Source organism: Musa acuminata, chromosome BXJ3-10, assembly GCF_036884655.1.
Source record: "Musa acuminata AAA Group cultivar baxijiao chromosome BXJ3-10, Cavendish_Baxijiao_AAA, whole genome shotgun sequence".
NCBI lineage: Eukaryota > Viridiplantae > Streptophyta > Magnoliopsida > Zingiberales > Musaceae > Musa > Musa acuminata.
In genome coordinates, this window is record NC_088358.1 from 30150913 (window position 1) to 30164769 (window position 13857).

General features: G+C 40.9%; 1 protein-coding gene across 1 annotated transcript; it reads right to left on the bottom strand.

The window, feature by feature from the left end:
* Positions 1-355: 355 nt before the first annotated feature.
* On the bottom strand, positions 356-10931 carry LOC103968821 (protein GIGANTEA). The gene is made up of 15 exons (XM_065172286.1): positions 10677-10931; positions 9678-10122; positions 8502-8573; positions 8278-8332; positions 8011-8153; positions 7572-7843; positions 7299-7357; positions 5478-5715; positions 5253-5403; positions 4244-4453; positions 2529-4046; positions 1418-1486; positions 1083-1301; positions 837-929; positions 356-755 (listed from the first exon to the last, which is right to left on the bottom strand). Exons 2-15 carry the CDS (start codon positions 9762-9764, stop codon positions 453-455), a joined length of 3489 nt encoding a protein of 1162 aa, XP_065028358.1. The 5' UTR covers positions 9765-10122; positions 10677-10931; the 3' UTR covers positions 356-452.
* Positions 10932-13857: the final 2926 nt, after the last annotated feature.

The window sequence follows — 13857 nt, forward strand, 5'->3', positions numbered from 1 at the left end:
CTTCTGGGTTTGTCCATGTTTCCGTGACGGGTGACCCTCTGTCGTAACGAGCATAGTATGTTGGGTATCGGAGAGCGTGCGGGGCAGGTGACGGCAGTGATTCATCCACGACTGAGATGCAGACGAGCGGAGATGATCACACGCCGACGTTTTGAGGGATGCAACCGCAACCGCTGCCTGTTTTGTTTTAGTTACTCCTTTCCGTGGCCATTGAAAGATGATGATGTATACTAGACGCGTATGGAGTGGAAAAGCTCGTGATCTCTTTTGCTGACCATGCGTAGTTCATTTCATCAATGAGAAAGTGTTCGGTCCACTGACATTCTTCAGAATTCAGACAACGATACACCAAATATAGTGACAAAACACAGACTAGATTAGCGACTATCATACTGAACACTAACAGGGCATTACATATACATTAACAAGTGCCGCCAACGCCAAAGATATGCTCAACAGGAGATGGGGCAGCCCAATTCTTTGGCAGCAGCACTGAGGAAAGCAAGTGTCAAACCAGTTGCAAGCCTGCTACGAGCCTCCCACTTCAAGCACTTCTCAACGTCTGAATGCCAGTTTATGATTCCCAGATTCAAGCATTGGTACGATGGATCAGAGAGGCCCGGTGCATCCCCATGAATACGACCACTGCCGTTGCTCGTGCTGTTCTGGATGATATTGCGGAGTACCGCTATGCTGAGAGCACGTACGTGTGCACTTGGATGGGAAAGACACTGGACCGCGGCCGGTAAGCGACACTGCATTACCGTATTTTTTGCACTTAGTATTGAGCACTTTGTGGCATACTGTTGTTGAGATCGAGTCAGAAGAAGAGTTACCTTCAGCAGATTCGAGAGGTCATCTGCGACGGCCAGGCCTGATTCACCCCATTGGATCACAAGTCGAACTGCTCTTGCTGTTACTTCCAAGAGCTGCTCATGTTTGTACAGACGGGAAACAGAATATCAGAACAAGAAACTGCTCTCATAATGACAAATACCACATTGCGAAAATAATCAAAAAGTAAGAAAGTTCATCCAAACTGGTAATGCTCTGTAAAATTCTAATTGAGTTTCTGATGTTACCTCCAACTGTGGCAATGTACATGCTTCACCATCAACGAGCATTCCATCCGTAGCACGGAGCAGAATATCTGAAGCACCTGCAAGGATCATCAGTGCCTCTGGGCTGTCATGATTTCTCATAAGTTCTACGATCAATTTTATAATTCTCTGGTTGATTCTCCACTTCTTCTGTCCCTGCTCATCATCTCTCGCGATCCAGGGCTGCAAATCCTTTTCTGCCTGTAACAAGAAGTTCCACAGAAGTGACTTAAGAAAATGGTAAATACTGGAAAACATACTAATATTGATGCAATTTAATAATAGAGAAAAGCATCTAAAGTAACTATGGTTTGGACCTGTAAGACAATAGCTGTTACTGCTTTTGTTGGTGAAGCTGAAACAACATTGCAGATTGCATCAACCACCTGGTTTTTTAGGGAAAAGTTGGTCAGTCTAAAGCATTATGAGCAGTACCAAGAAAAAGAACCATATTCAAGATATTATTACTATAATTAAGTTCCACAATTTCTTGGTTAATTGTTTCTCCTTTTTATGAGCAGTACCAAGAAAAAGAGGCAGAGAAAACAACAGCCACAAATTTTTTGAAGTTTGCAACCATTATCATTAAATTTTAAGAAAAGAAAACCATGATAATCATAAGTATCTGCAAAACACATTATTACCAAAATTCTCAAGGAAATAATTGGGGTTGGAACTAAAATAATAGTGAACACGTACCAACACTTGCTTGTGTTGCTGCTAATTCTACTAAAGCATTTAAGACAATGGCAAGTCAAGAATCTTGCTTGTTCAAAGTCCTTTATGTGATGGGAGTTTGGTGACTTTTGAGCAACTTGAATTGATAAGATTATCAAAATAAGTCAGGATAAATTTGTAAAAACGAGGAACTAACGATTTGATTAGGTTGGAGCACTTTGGGTTCCATTGACCTATCATTTTTGTGCTGACAGGAGGACTTCCGAGGATATAGGGTACAATGGTGATCAAAGGCTATCTTGGTGTGGACCCATGCTACCGGAATATAAGGAATGAAAGTGTCCTGGTTTGGATCTGTGCTATTGGAACGAGAAATAAACTATGAATCATGAATTGGGTTCTTTAATTTATATTTAATCAGGCAGTTTGTCAGTTATTATTGCATCAGTTACCTTAATACAACTTTTAGTTCGAAAAATGACAATGCCACCAAGATTAAAGAAAAAAAAGGAATAATAGAGCCATGCGATGACGGATTTTGTGACTGTTGGCTTGTTCCTTGATCACAGTGGTAGGACCTTAAATTGAGATGGTCTAAGAAATGAAAATGATGACATTAAAAAAAAAATCAAGATTTTCCTTAAAGCACATTAAGCAAACTTTTAGTATTAGTCTAGTGATAGATGTTCACAGGGTAGCCAAAAGAACAATAACTGAAAATAAACATCACCTAATAGAAGAATTCTTTACCTGTCTCCAACCCTGTTGAGCAGATGTACTTTCTGCGCTCACTTTCGTTTCAGGGGCTGCAATTAGCTTGTGCCACAATAATGAAACAACAGAGATACATAATTCTTGTTTCTCTGCAAATACAGTTCTTAGAAGAGCTTGTGCACCCCAATTGTAGCCAACATTTCTATCCATGGTTAGAAAAGTTGCCAAAGCAGGAGCATCAACTGGCAAATTTGCAATACTTTTTGATGATGCCTCTGCCATAATATGATTTACTAAACTAGGCTTTTCAGGCTTTAAGAGCATTCCTGATGAACTACTGGTAGACTCTGAGTTGGCATTATCCTGTCCATCAAAGTTGTTACTGCTGTTCCTATCACTAGAACAAGCTATGTCATCCTTCCATGCCGGTGAACGTACCAAGTGTGCTTCAAGAGGTTCAGCCTTGTGAACTATGGAGGCAACATTTTTACCATGTATATCAATAAGGTGATAAAGTGAAGATGCCCTCGTGGAAATCTCAGTATCCCACTTGCATCTCCTTAGGAGAGACAGAGCATTCATGCAAGCCTTTGATCTTCCAAACAGCTCGGAAACATGAGCAGCAACCATTGCAGCAGCTACAATCTCATTTGAACTGTAGCTCCATGATGTACCGATAGTCGATGGCTTCAATGAGAAAAGGGCTTCAAGAATTCCAAGTATTCGACGAGAGTGACAAACAGCAGATGTAATACTATTATATAACTCATGAGCAGCTCCATTACCCTTTGCAACTTTAGTCATTCTTGCGGAGTCTTTAGATTCCAAACATGTACGGCTTTTGGAAATCAAAGGAAATAACTGAAGCTCACAAGCCAATGCACAAATAGCTGCTAGAACATAAGAATCAAATGTTGCAACTGGCCCTTGTTTTCTCCTATTTTTGTAACTTGTAACCGCCTCTCCATTTACTGTCTCTGACTCCCCAATTTTTTCTGCAGAATGACTACCACAACCTGTTGGTCTTTTGCTCCCATCAGGCAAAGCATCATGACTGACACAAATTGTTAGCACTACAAACAACAAGCGGGAGGCAAGGTCCATAGATGCACAAGATTCCAAAAACAGTGAATGAATCATTGTATGAAGCTCAGCAACAGCTAGGTTCTTAGTGGTAGACCACATACTGCCATGACCTCTCGGTTTTCGGGGTTGCTCCGAATTCTCTGAGGGGAAAGTTCTTCGGAGTACAGTTTCCACGGTGGCAACAAAGATTCTCATGAGGCATGCTTCAGATGGACTTCCCTGGGGAAGATACTCTAAGACTTTAAGCAGTGGTAAATACAAATTCCATGACAAAGGAGGAGGTTGCAAAGGGGTTGCAACTACTATTTCAGGCAAGTCAACAACTTCAGAACTCAGAGGAAGCAGACCATAAGCGGCTTCCCAAATGGTACATATTCTCCATTCAACATCAGGGCCATGTGCACATAACATTGATGCAATTCCTTGAGCAGTTGCCTCAATAGTGGCATCACAAATAGAAGCTTCTATCTGATTGAATTTACCATCAATAGTAATGTGTATCAATCACAAAAGAACAAGTTAAACCAGAAAAAATAAGAGAATACATTTGCTGAGTGGTATGCTTCAAATAAATAATTTAAGAATTCATGGCATTGTGTAAACAACAAATAGATAACTCATAATTTTCCTTGGTTCACTTTGATAGCGCAAATATCTTGAGTTACCTGTCTCTTGTATGGTGAAATATAACCATCTACAGGTTCATGATGGACTTTGATTCCTTCAGCATGTCTCAGAGGGGGAAAGAGCAATGTAGGCTGAGAAAGTATTCGGAAAAGCAAAGCAGCTGCAGCATCTGCAGCGATTCCAACTCTCATGGACATTGCAATACCGATTGCACGTAGGAAGTGCAAATGCATCCAATTCCTTGGAAGCTGCAAAAGGAAATATAAGAAAATTAGCAACTACATGCTTTAAGAGAGATGCTGATCAATCAGATAATTATGACAACATTAGGTGTCAAAGGAAACTCAATTGAAGTTTTTGAAGCATTTTGTTGACATTACAATAATTCAGTGATTTGCAACCCCAAAGAAAAAAGTGCACGTCCGAAATAAACCAATGGTTCAGTGATTTGCATCCAGTGTTTAAAGAAGACACACGAGGAAGAGGATTTCTGACAACTTGGGCAACACCCTTAAATTGATACACATGGCCATCCAGATTAGTAGGCCTAGATATTTTGCCACTAAACGAAAAAATATTAGTTTCTGTAACAAAATGTCTGTGATCAACGCTTGGTGGTGCAAGTTGTCTATATGGTCAAATTGCTGTCCTGCAATTGTCACTGATTTTTTCACCGAAGCACGACTGGCATACAAAGAAGATATATTTTGGATCATCATACAAGCTGACATGGCCCATATGCATATCCAGACTAGTTTTATCAAGACGTTGAAATTGAAGAAACTTTTCATGATGTTGTTGTTTTCTTATGGCATTTGGTTTGATATAGTATATTTCTAGAGCATCCTTCTTTTCTATTTCCCTCTTTTAACTAACCCAATACTTGTTGAAACTAAAAAGGAAGATATGTTGACAGAAATAGTTATCGAGTAAAATTAACAGCTTTGTGGTAACAGTGCAATGATGTGATGATTTACGGGAGAAATGAACAACACTGATAAGCGGACATTGGAACAGAATTACATATCTTCAATTATCACGACATACCTTCACACCAGATGCGTAATCCTCAGCTGCTCTAAGGAGTTCAACTAGTTGTACAGCAGCATCAAGTGCATCAGGTGCCCATGATGGTGGTGCTTCAAGCAGTCCCAGAAGTAGCCTCTGAGTTGCACTAGGTGTAGCAAGGGCATAGTACCTGACGGAAGAAATGCAATCATAAGTAATATCTCTACCAGCACACGTATTATATGTTAAAGGCAGGTTGCTCACCTATGAAACAAGCAAGCATAAGGCTCAAGAGCAGGCAGGGCAGCATCTAGATGCTCATCTAAGGCATTTGTAGGAGGAGGAAGCAAGAGTGCAGGAACGGCAGCTGCTGTCAAATTTGCAGTCTCGTAACGAGCTACTTCTTCATCACAAACACTCAGTATAACTCCAGCTCCATTGGCGACAGCCCATCTGGGAGTGGATTGCATAAGTTGATGCTTTCCAGATCCACGACTACAAGCTGTGTAAAAACATTAAATAGTTGTCAGGTCTTTAGGCACATGCAGAAACTAAAACTGCATTAGGAAAAGACCTTGATTTTTCTATAGGAATGAATGAACACAAGTTTTACATGTGCAGGGATAGAAATAACTAGAGACAATTCAATCTTGCAACATATAAATTTGATATATGCAGAAGTTTTTAGTGCAGTGGGCATAATTATTCTCATGTATATGATAAAGAATTCCAAGCATAAACTGAGAGAAGCAGAAATCAACATAGACATCATACACAAAGCCAACAAATACAAGAAGAAGCTTCAAAGGAAACTGACTTACAAAAATTAGAAGAGATTCAAAGCAAGTGCTGTGCTACGAGAGTAAGAAATACCTCTCCATTCCTAGAGCTATCTCCATCTCTCTTCTCTATCCCCTTTTTTTTCATTCATTTAACATCACATACAAATGCTTCCTATCAAAGTTTGCTAGTGCTGTGATCTTGGACTTCACTAGCTGTTTTGATGGGTTTGAAATGGCATTTTTTGACCTGATCAGATCCAAGTTGGTCTAGTACAAATCTTAAGGCAGAGCTGCACTCCACATTTCCCAATCAAACCTATTTATAAGCCTAGCATACACTCGATGAAGTGGGCATCATAGGTAACCCCAGAAGGATTCTCTTATGCAAAATAATCGCCAATAAAGGAAGTCTTAGTTCAAATAGGTTAAGGCTTTAACTGATGGACAGTCATTAGATCCTTGCTACCAATTAACCAAAAGGCATTAACACAATTTTAGTTGAATCTACCTAAGCAGTTTTATCACACAAGACACAGTGATAAAATATGAAGTGCAAGTATAGAATGCAGTTTTGCCTGGACCGGCATGAAACGGATGGCATGTGTCATGCAGACCACCTACATTTTGAATGATCCGGTCTGACCTATGAAAAAAATATATATTTAACTCATCAGTTGCTGGTTTAGGGCTTGTGTTCGCGAGCCTCTTCACCATACATGAAGAGTCTGCGAGCTACGTATTGTTGCTTGTCCTTTGCCATGCGCCGGTGATTTTGGGTATGCTTCCTCCTCCTCCTCCACCACTGTTTTCTCTTCTTCCTTCCTTTATCTCATTTCTCTTCCTCCTCTTCCTCCACTGCCTCCTCTTCTTCCTTCTTCTTCCTCCTTCTTCCAACTCCTCTTCCTTGACCGCATCCACTTTTTCCTCCTCCTTCCTCCATCGCCATATGTTCCTTCCTCTTGTTCCTTTTCGAGTCTTTGGTATATACCAGTGTACCATGTATCGGTATGTTGGTATTGGGGTATTGGTTGGTATGTACTGGTCCGAACGACTGGTGCAGTACCCTGATACGAGATTGCAGCCCTTGCTTGCAAGGTCTAGGAGTGTTTAGTGTAGAAAGCCTTACCTCTCCATGCAGTTTCATTTATTTATTAGATGTTTTGCATTGTGTTAGGAAAGAATAAAATCATAATAGATTATGTAAAAATTGTGTTTGAACTTTGAATACAATTTGTCATAGTGCATCTTGAAGCATATAAATGCAGAAAATATTAAAAAGAGTATGCTATCAATTTTCACGAACCAGTTGTCGGAGGCTTTAGGTCTCCACCTGCTGCATATTTGCCCATGACCCCTCCACACCTAATTCAAAAGAAAATATGTGAAAGGAAATGTTGAAGACTAACACATGTAACAAATTGGTCTCTAGTTCATAAAGGAAAAAAAACATAGCCTAGGTTTCCACAATATCAAAGCAGAGAAACTTCAAACTTAGTGACATATGCAACTCAAGGCCATACGTAACTTGATCGTTATTGAAGACTTAATATTCCCAAATGAAAACTACATTTCATACCATCTAAAATAATCACTTCTAATTCCCAGTGGTGCAGCAAGCAAAATATCCGTAATCCAGGGAGATAATGGTCGCAATGGTTTCCTATCTTCCTGCTGCAGTGGGTGATTTGCTTCTTCCTGCTTTGACTTGCTTGTGGTAGCACGGTTGTCACTATTGCTCCTCTCATATTCAACATTATGATGCTCAACCTTGTGAATTGGCCGATTGTAGTGAGTTAAAACCCGTAAAATTTCCCCACATGCCAAAGCCCATTGCTCAGAATATTCTTTCTGCATTTGAAAGTATTAGTTGGTAGAATAAATTAGTATCCTTAAGACATGAATTAGAACCCTGAGGTTCTGTTTTAGAAGTCAAATTTTATGTATGGTTTCTGAAAGAGCATTCTACAACAACATTAATCAAACAATAAAATGGCTAATTTCTCAAAGTCCCATACCTCAGAGTTCTGTTTGAATAGAGATATAAAAGAGCAAAATGGAGAGCCATTTCTATCATATGCCAATGTCCCATCAATTATAAGTGAAAGAATTGGATGGATAATGGCATGACCATGCTCTGGATGGTGCAAAACAAATACAGCTGGAATATAACATTAGCAGTCAGTAACTTCCCCAGTATAAAGTTTAAATAGAAGAAATCACAGAGAACAATTCATGACATCTATAGTATGTGATTGGCACAGGGAGGAGTAAGAATCCCATACCCAAAACTTCATCCAAAAGGCGCTTATCTTTTGAAGGATAATGACTTTGGATTAGCTGCACATACAAGTCCAAGTAGCAGTAAATGTAAGACTTTGTCACCATTTGTTCATGTAGAACATAATATTTTTTTTAATGCAGAGTAAAAAACATGACAATAAGCTCATGATCTGTGGTACTGAAAATTGAATGCTTTTAACATTATTCCGATAGAAAGGGTTCATACCTGAGCTATATCTTCTTGGAATTCCTCAGACGTGAACTGACCAAAATATTCAACATAGGCCATCACTTGTGCCTTTAAGAACCAAAAGCATGTTAGGAAAGAAATCAGACAAAAGCTTAGACATGGCTAACAGTCAACAAATTTACTTTCAGGCATACAGTGAATGATTGTTTATGGTAAAATCAACTGCTCCATTGTATCCATTTATTTTATTTTTCCCCCTCTTTTCTGTAAAACTTACCCATGTTAATCTTATCAGGGTTTAAAACTTCTAATAACTGAAACAACACATATGATTACTGATGCTATGATATCTAAATCTTTGTGTAGTTGGCAAAGAGTATATTTGATTTCTATAACCAATTACAACTTAGAGTCAAGAAAGCAAATTGTGCTATATAGGGTCAACATGGTGCTACCAAGAATGTTATCATCTTAGTTCCTCTTCTAGGAAATAAATGTATGAACTAAGAGATCCAATAAGAAGAACGAATTGGTAACACAGTGAAAGAAGCCAATGTGGAACAGAAGATGCTAGAGGTACTAGCAAATCCAAGTTGTAGCAGCCTAAAAGTAGAACATGAAGATCTACCAAATAGATGCTGCAGCCAGCAACAATGGTAAATATGTCTAGATCATGAAGTCATGACCTTAGTCAAGGACTGTGTCGAAACCACGTTAGAATGGTCTAGGAATTCAGATATTAACAGGGAAGACATGAGGAAGAGTCAAAGTGGCTAGAGAAATTACCAATAGTTAAGAAACAGTCATATATAATTGCATCACTAGGAATAATTGAACACCAAAAGCAATAAAATTTGAAGCACAAAGTAGTACATATTATATCATAACAGGGAACTGTATGTAGATATTACAGAAATTTGGCATGAAATAATGGCAAAGACATTTAAGTAGGACTTCAGTTAACTTTTGTCTGACTTACATTATATTGCCTTTATTCTAGTCTTATTGTAAGCGAAATTGATGTGGGTAAAAAGGCACGAATAAGACCCAAATCAACCTCCTACAACTTCTACTAAAGGATTGCAGATGTGAAGTTTCATTGCAATCCAGCAAGGCATCAAAGTAGCAATCTAAGCAACAACATATTGTAGGGCACGATATGAAAAAAAAAAAGAAAAAAAAGAAAGAAAGGATAAGGACTCCATCTTTTACCTGTTTCTGCTGCTCACCGAGTGGTGGCGGCCAAAAGAGGGATGAGAATTGGAGCCCATTGGTCCACTTCTCATGCGAGGCAGACATTCCGAACCCCTACTCTGCCCCCCTTGTCACAGACTCACCTCCACAAGCCGGCAAATTAATTTGAGATGCAGAAATTTGGTCCTTCTCTACCAAGAATCAGAGCATGCATTAACTAGCATAGCCCAGTTCAGATGCCAGTTCATCTATAGAACCAAATGAAACCTAACATGTGCATAAACTCGTATCCACATCCAATATCAATCTGTCAAACCAACAGAGTTCATCCAACTCAAGTTTTGCTCAGATCAACTGGGACTATCATCCACATGTAATCCGTCGGTCCTGCTCAGGCGGTTCTAGACCAACAAAAATCTAGCAAATATCTGGAACAAGCTCAAACGCACCAATCTCCAAATATCTACACAAGAAATAATCACAAGGCTAAATTACCTTCATTATATGTGTAAAAGCAAATATAGGAAAAATCAAGAAATGAGATTCTAAGGAATTGATCATTTCATTCCCCTCGGTTCAATATCCAACACTCTGACAGAAAGAGGAAGAAGAAAAATATATCAAAAACAGCGAGAACTAGAAACTTTATTTCATTTGAGAAAGATCCTTAGAAGTAGGCGGATAAAATGGAAGGGAAGCAACATGATCGCATTGATTCATCGGATCCGAAGTTTAGAGTCCGCCAAACCAAAATTTAGCAAGCATACGCAAGGATTTCAAATAGACAACCGCCGTATCCGTGTAAAACACAAGTAAAAGAGAGCACAAAAAAAAAAAATCAAGAAAGCGGTCCGAATGAACTACACGTTCGATCGATCTTACTTAACCATAAAGTATACAAAAAAAAAAAAACAACAACAGCAACAAGAACAAGAAAGTCTAATCGAAGATAAATTTGTATCGAGAACATCATAAACCTTTTAAATGGAGAAAAAGAAAGAGCGAAAGAAACACTACCGCGATGGCTCCTTGGATCCAAAGATCGGTGGAAGCTCTACGTGGGTTCGCTGAATGGTTGGAGGGAGATGAGAGCTAGGAAGAAAGGTATGGAGGAAAAAAAATTGTTTCGAGAACAAGGAGAAGATAGGAGGAATCTTGAGAGAGGGAGAGAGAGAGAAGACTATTAATCGGTTCTCTCTTCTTCGTCTTTAAGGAGAGGGAAAACAAGAAGCCGGCAAAAGAAGAGAGTAGGGAAAGATACTTTGCAATGCGGTGGTGCTTAAGCTGGAGGCTGCCCTTCCCTCTCCTGATCTCCAACGCTGACGTGGCCTTGATATTTTTGTGCATCCCTCGGCGATTGCCGGTGGACATGGCCATGCATCATGCCTCATGCATGGGTCACGCATTCCCATGCCGCATCATCCATGGACGCGGCCGGATGATCCATGTCTTGGGTTTTTTTTCCTCAGCATGACAAAATTGCCCCCGTGCCATCACATGCACTGAATCCAGCCTGGCCAAAGCCAGGGAGTCACGGGTGTCATGCCATCAGTCACGACAACACTCCATGGTGCCTTCATGCCCCATATAAAAGCGCTAATTAAACCTGTATTATACAAACTAGCAGCCTCCAGCAACCCTTGACGATTAAATATCAAGGATTAATGGCGACTTTCTAGAGACTTTTCTTGCATTAACAATTTATCATTTATTAATTATTATTCTTATTATTATTACTATTATTTATTTCATTCGGTTAGACTCTCATTTAGATAAAATAAATAAATATAATAATTTTTCAAAAAACTTTTTATTATCTGAGTACGTTTTTATTTTTTATTATTATTATTATTATTATTGAAAGGTGTTTGTTCATCTTTAAAAAAAAATGCAGCAAAAGCAATTCCTGCGAGAAGTAGCATCCAAAGATGGTGCCAGTGGCTTCCACGGCATCCGTTTGGACGTCGCAGGAACAGCTACGTGGCCTCCTCCTTAGCCATGTCTTCCGTGTATTCCTTCCTCCGTGGTAGATCGGCCAATCAAATCACCGAAACAGACCGACCACGAATCGAGCAAGCCATGCCGGTTGACGGTAAACCCTCGCCGACGCGGACGGTCAAGATGACCTGCCCGAACACCCCAAGGGTGTGGCGAGGAGCGAAGGATCCCTCCCCAAAAAGCCACCGCTTCCTCAAACGGGCAGCTGCCCCAGAGAGAGAGAGAGAGAGACGTGTCCAGAAAGAGTGGTGGAGGGAATTAGATATTTTGCGTCGTTGTGACCGGCACGAGCCGGTGACGGAGAATAATTGGTACGACTTGGCAGCCAATGGGAGGGTCTCTAAGGATTTCAGCGATGAGGGGGTGACGTGGCATCACCAGGTGAGAGGAATATATTTCTGCGGACTCAAGGGACGTGACTGATTTGCTCCGCTACTATGGCCCACGAGCGGCGGGGCCCAAGGCATCACGTCATCTCGCAGGGGATGGGAAACCCGGGTGGTCCATGCACGCATGCATGCGTAGCACTGTTCGGATAGTGGGATCGCATGGGCAGAGAGACCCAGGGGTCACGACAACACATGACCGGTGAAATGACGCCATTGCCTTCATGGTGGTTGCCACAGTCCTCGCTCCAATTCCTCCCTCTCGACTGTCGATTAATTTCTTATTAGCAAAGAAAAGAAAATTCATCATTTTACTATGATTTAATGTTCTTCGTTAGGCCGATGCCGAGGTCGTCAATATGTTAATCACGAAATTACATTACGATGATTAATTATAAGTCGGCGGCGACTCCATTATGAGTCGCGAACTACGCTCCTTAAAAAAGAAAAGAAAATAGAAAAAAAAAAAAAGGGCACACGCTGCCCTCCTGACCGAATGATTCGATATCTTATCCCCCATCGCATGTATGATGATATAATATCTATGGGTACGGGGATAATTACCAAACTTCGTCCGCATAGCCCAATCTAAATTTTCTCGGGCTCACGGGTCTCTTATATCGCACATGCCCAATTTATGTGATGTTGGTGAGACAAGACAGCTCTCGGCCTAAACGAACCGATGAATGATCTTCTGAGCTATCGAAGAGCGAGCCCACCACAAAATATCTTCCCGAGTATCGCCGAATTGTATATAACAAAGATGACCTTAAAACGGTTGGGTAACAGTCTGTATCAGCCACAATCGCAGGCTCCTTTGGTTAGTTGGGTGGGTGGGTGGGTGGGTGCTTCTCGCTTTAAGCGTTGAGACCTTTGGCTCTCGAGATTGCACAAATAAAGCACCTTTTATCCTCATACCAACATGAGTTTTCGCAAAAGGGAACATATATGTATATATATTCAATCACTTGCTGCAGGTTATAGCATTCTTTTTCCCACACACAAAGATTGCAGCTGATAGTTCTCACGAGACAGCACAGAACAGATTCTGAAAACTGCACCCGACCACGTATTGACGCATTTATGCATCGGAAGAGTTCGTCGTGTGCACAGTGCACGAGCTGAATTCTGAAGACACCACGCCGGGATGCATGCTACCAGAAGAAGGTGACATCGGAGGAAGGCTGGGATTCGTCCTCATCACGCGGTGGATCGCTCCTGTTCGATCCGTTTCTTGACCCGGCAGTTGTCGTGTGCACCGATAGTAGCTCCTGTTCATCACAAAATTCATCGGAAGAGTCTTCTGGGCTTTCGTTTAGGGTCCTAGGATTGTGTTTCTCATCGTCATCTTCATCTTCTTCCCCCCAAGTCCCTTCGAAAGTCCAGAGCATCAGATTCACCTGCAGTGCATGGGAACGCATTCATTTCAGGATAACACTAGTTGGTCCACCAGGAAGAAGCAATGATTGCACCCAGAGACCTCAGTGGAATCATGAACCAGCAAAGCATGTCAACAGGAGTGCTCTTGGCTGGGAGAAAGTCAGATGTGGGCATCGGTGGGTCTCACTGTATGTTTCCATCATAACCTGGATAATCCCATCAAGGGGAAGCTCCGATGCCTCCCATCGACCGATACGAATCCATGGCCTGGCTATGTCCGCATGCAAACATATGAACCCAAGTCAAGAGGACCAGGATACGGAGAGGGAGATGCTGGTGCTTCGCTCTACGTATGGTCAAGTGTGGTCTCCTGAGAGGATCCCTTGTGACTTTTCGTCGTTAGAATCACATGTATTATTAAATATGTTAAATTA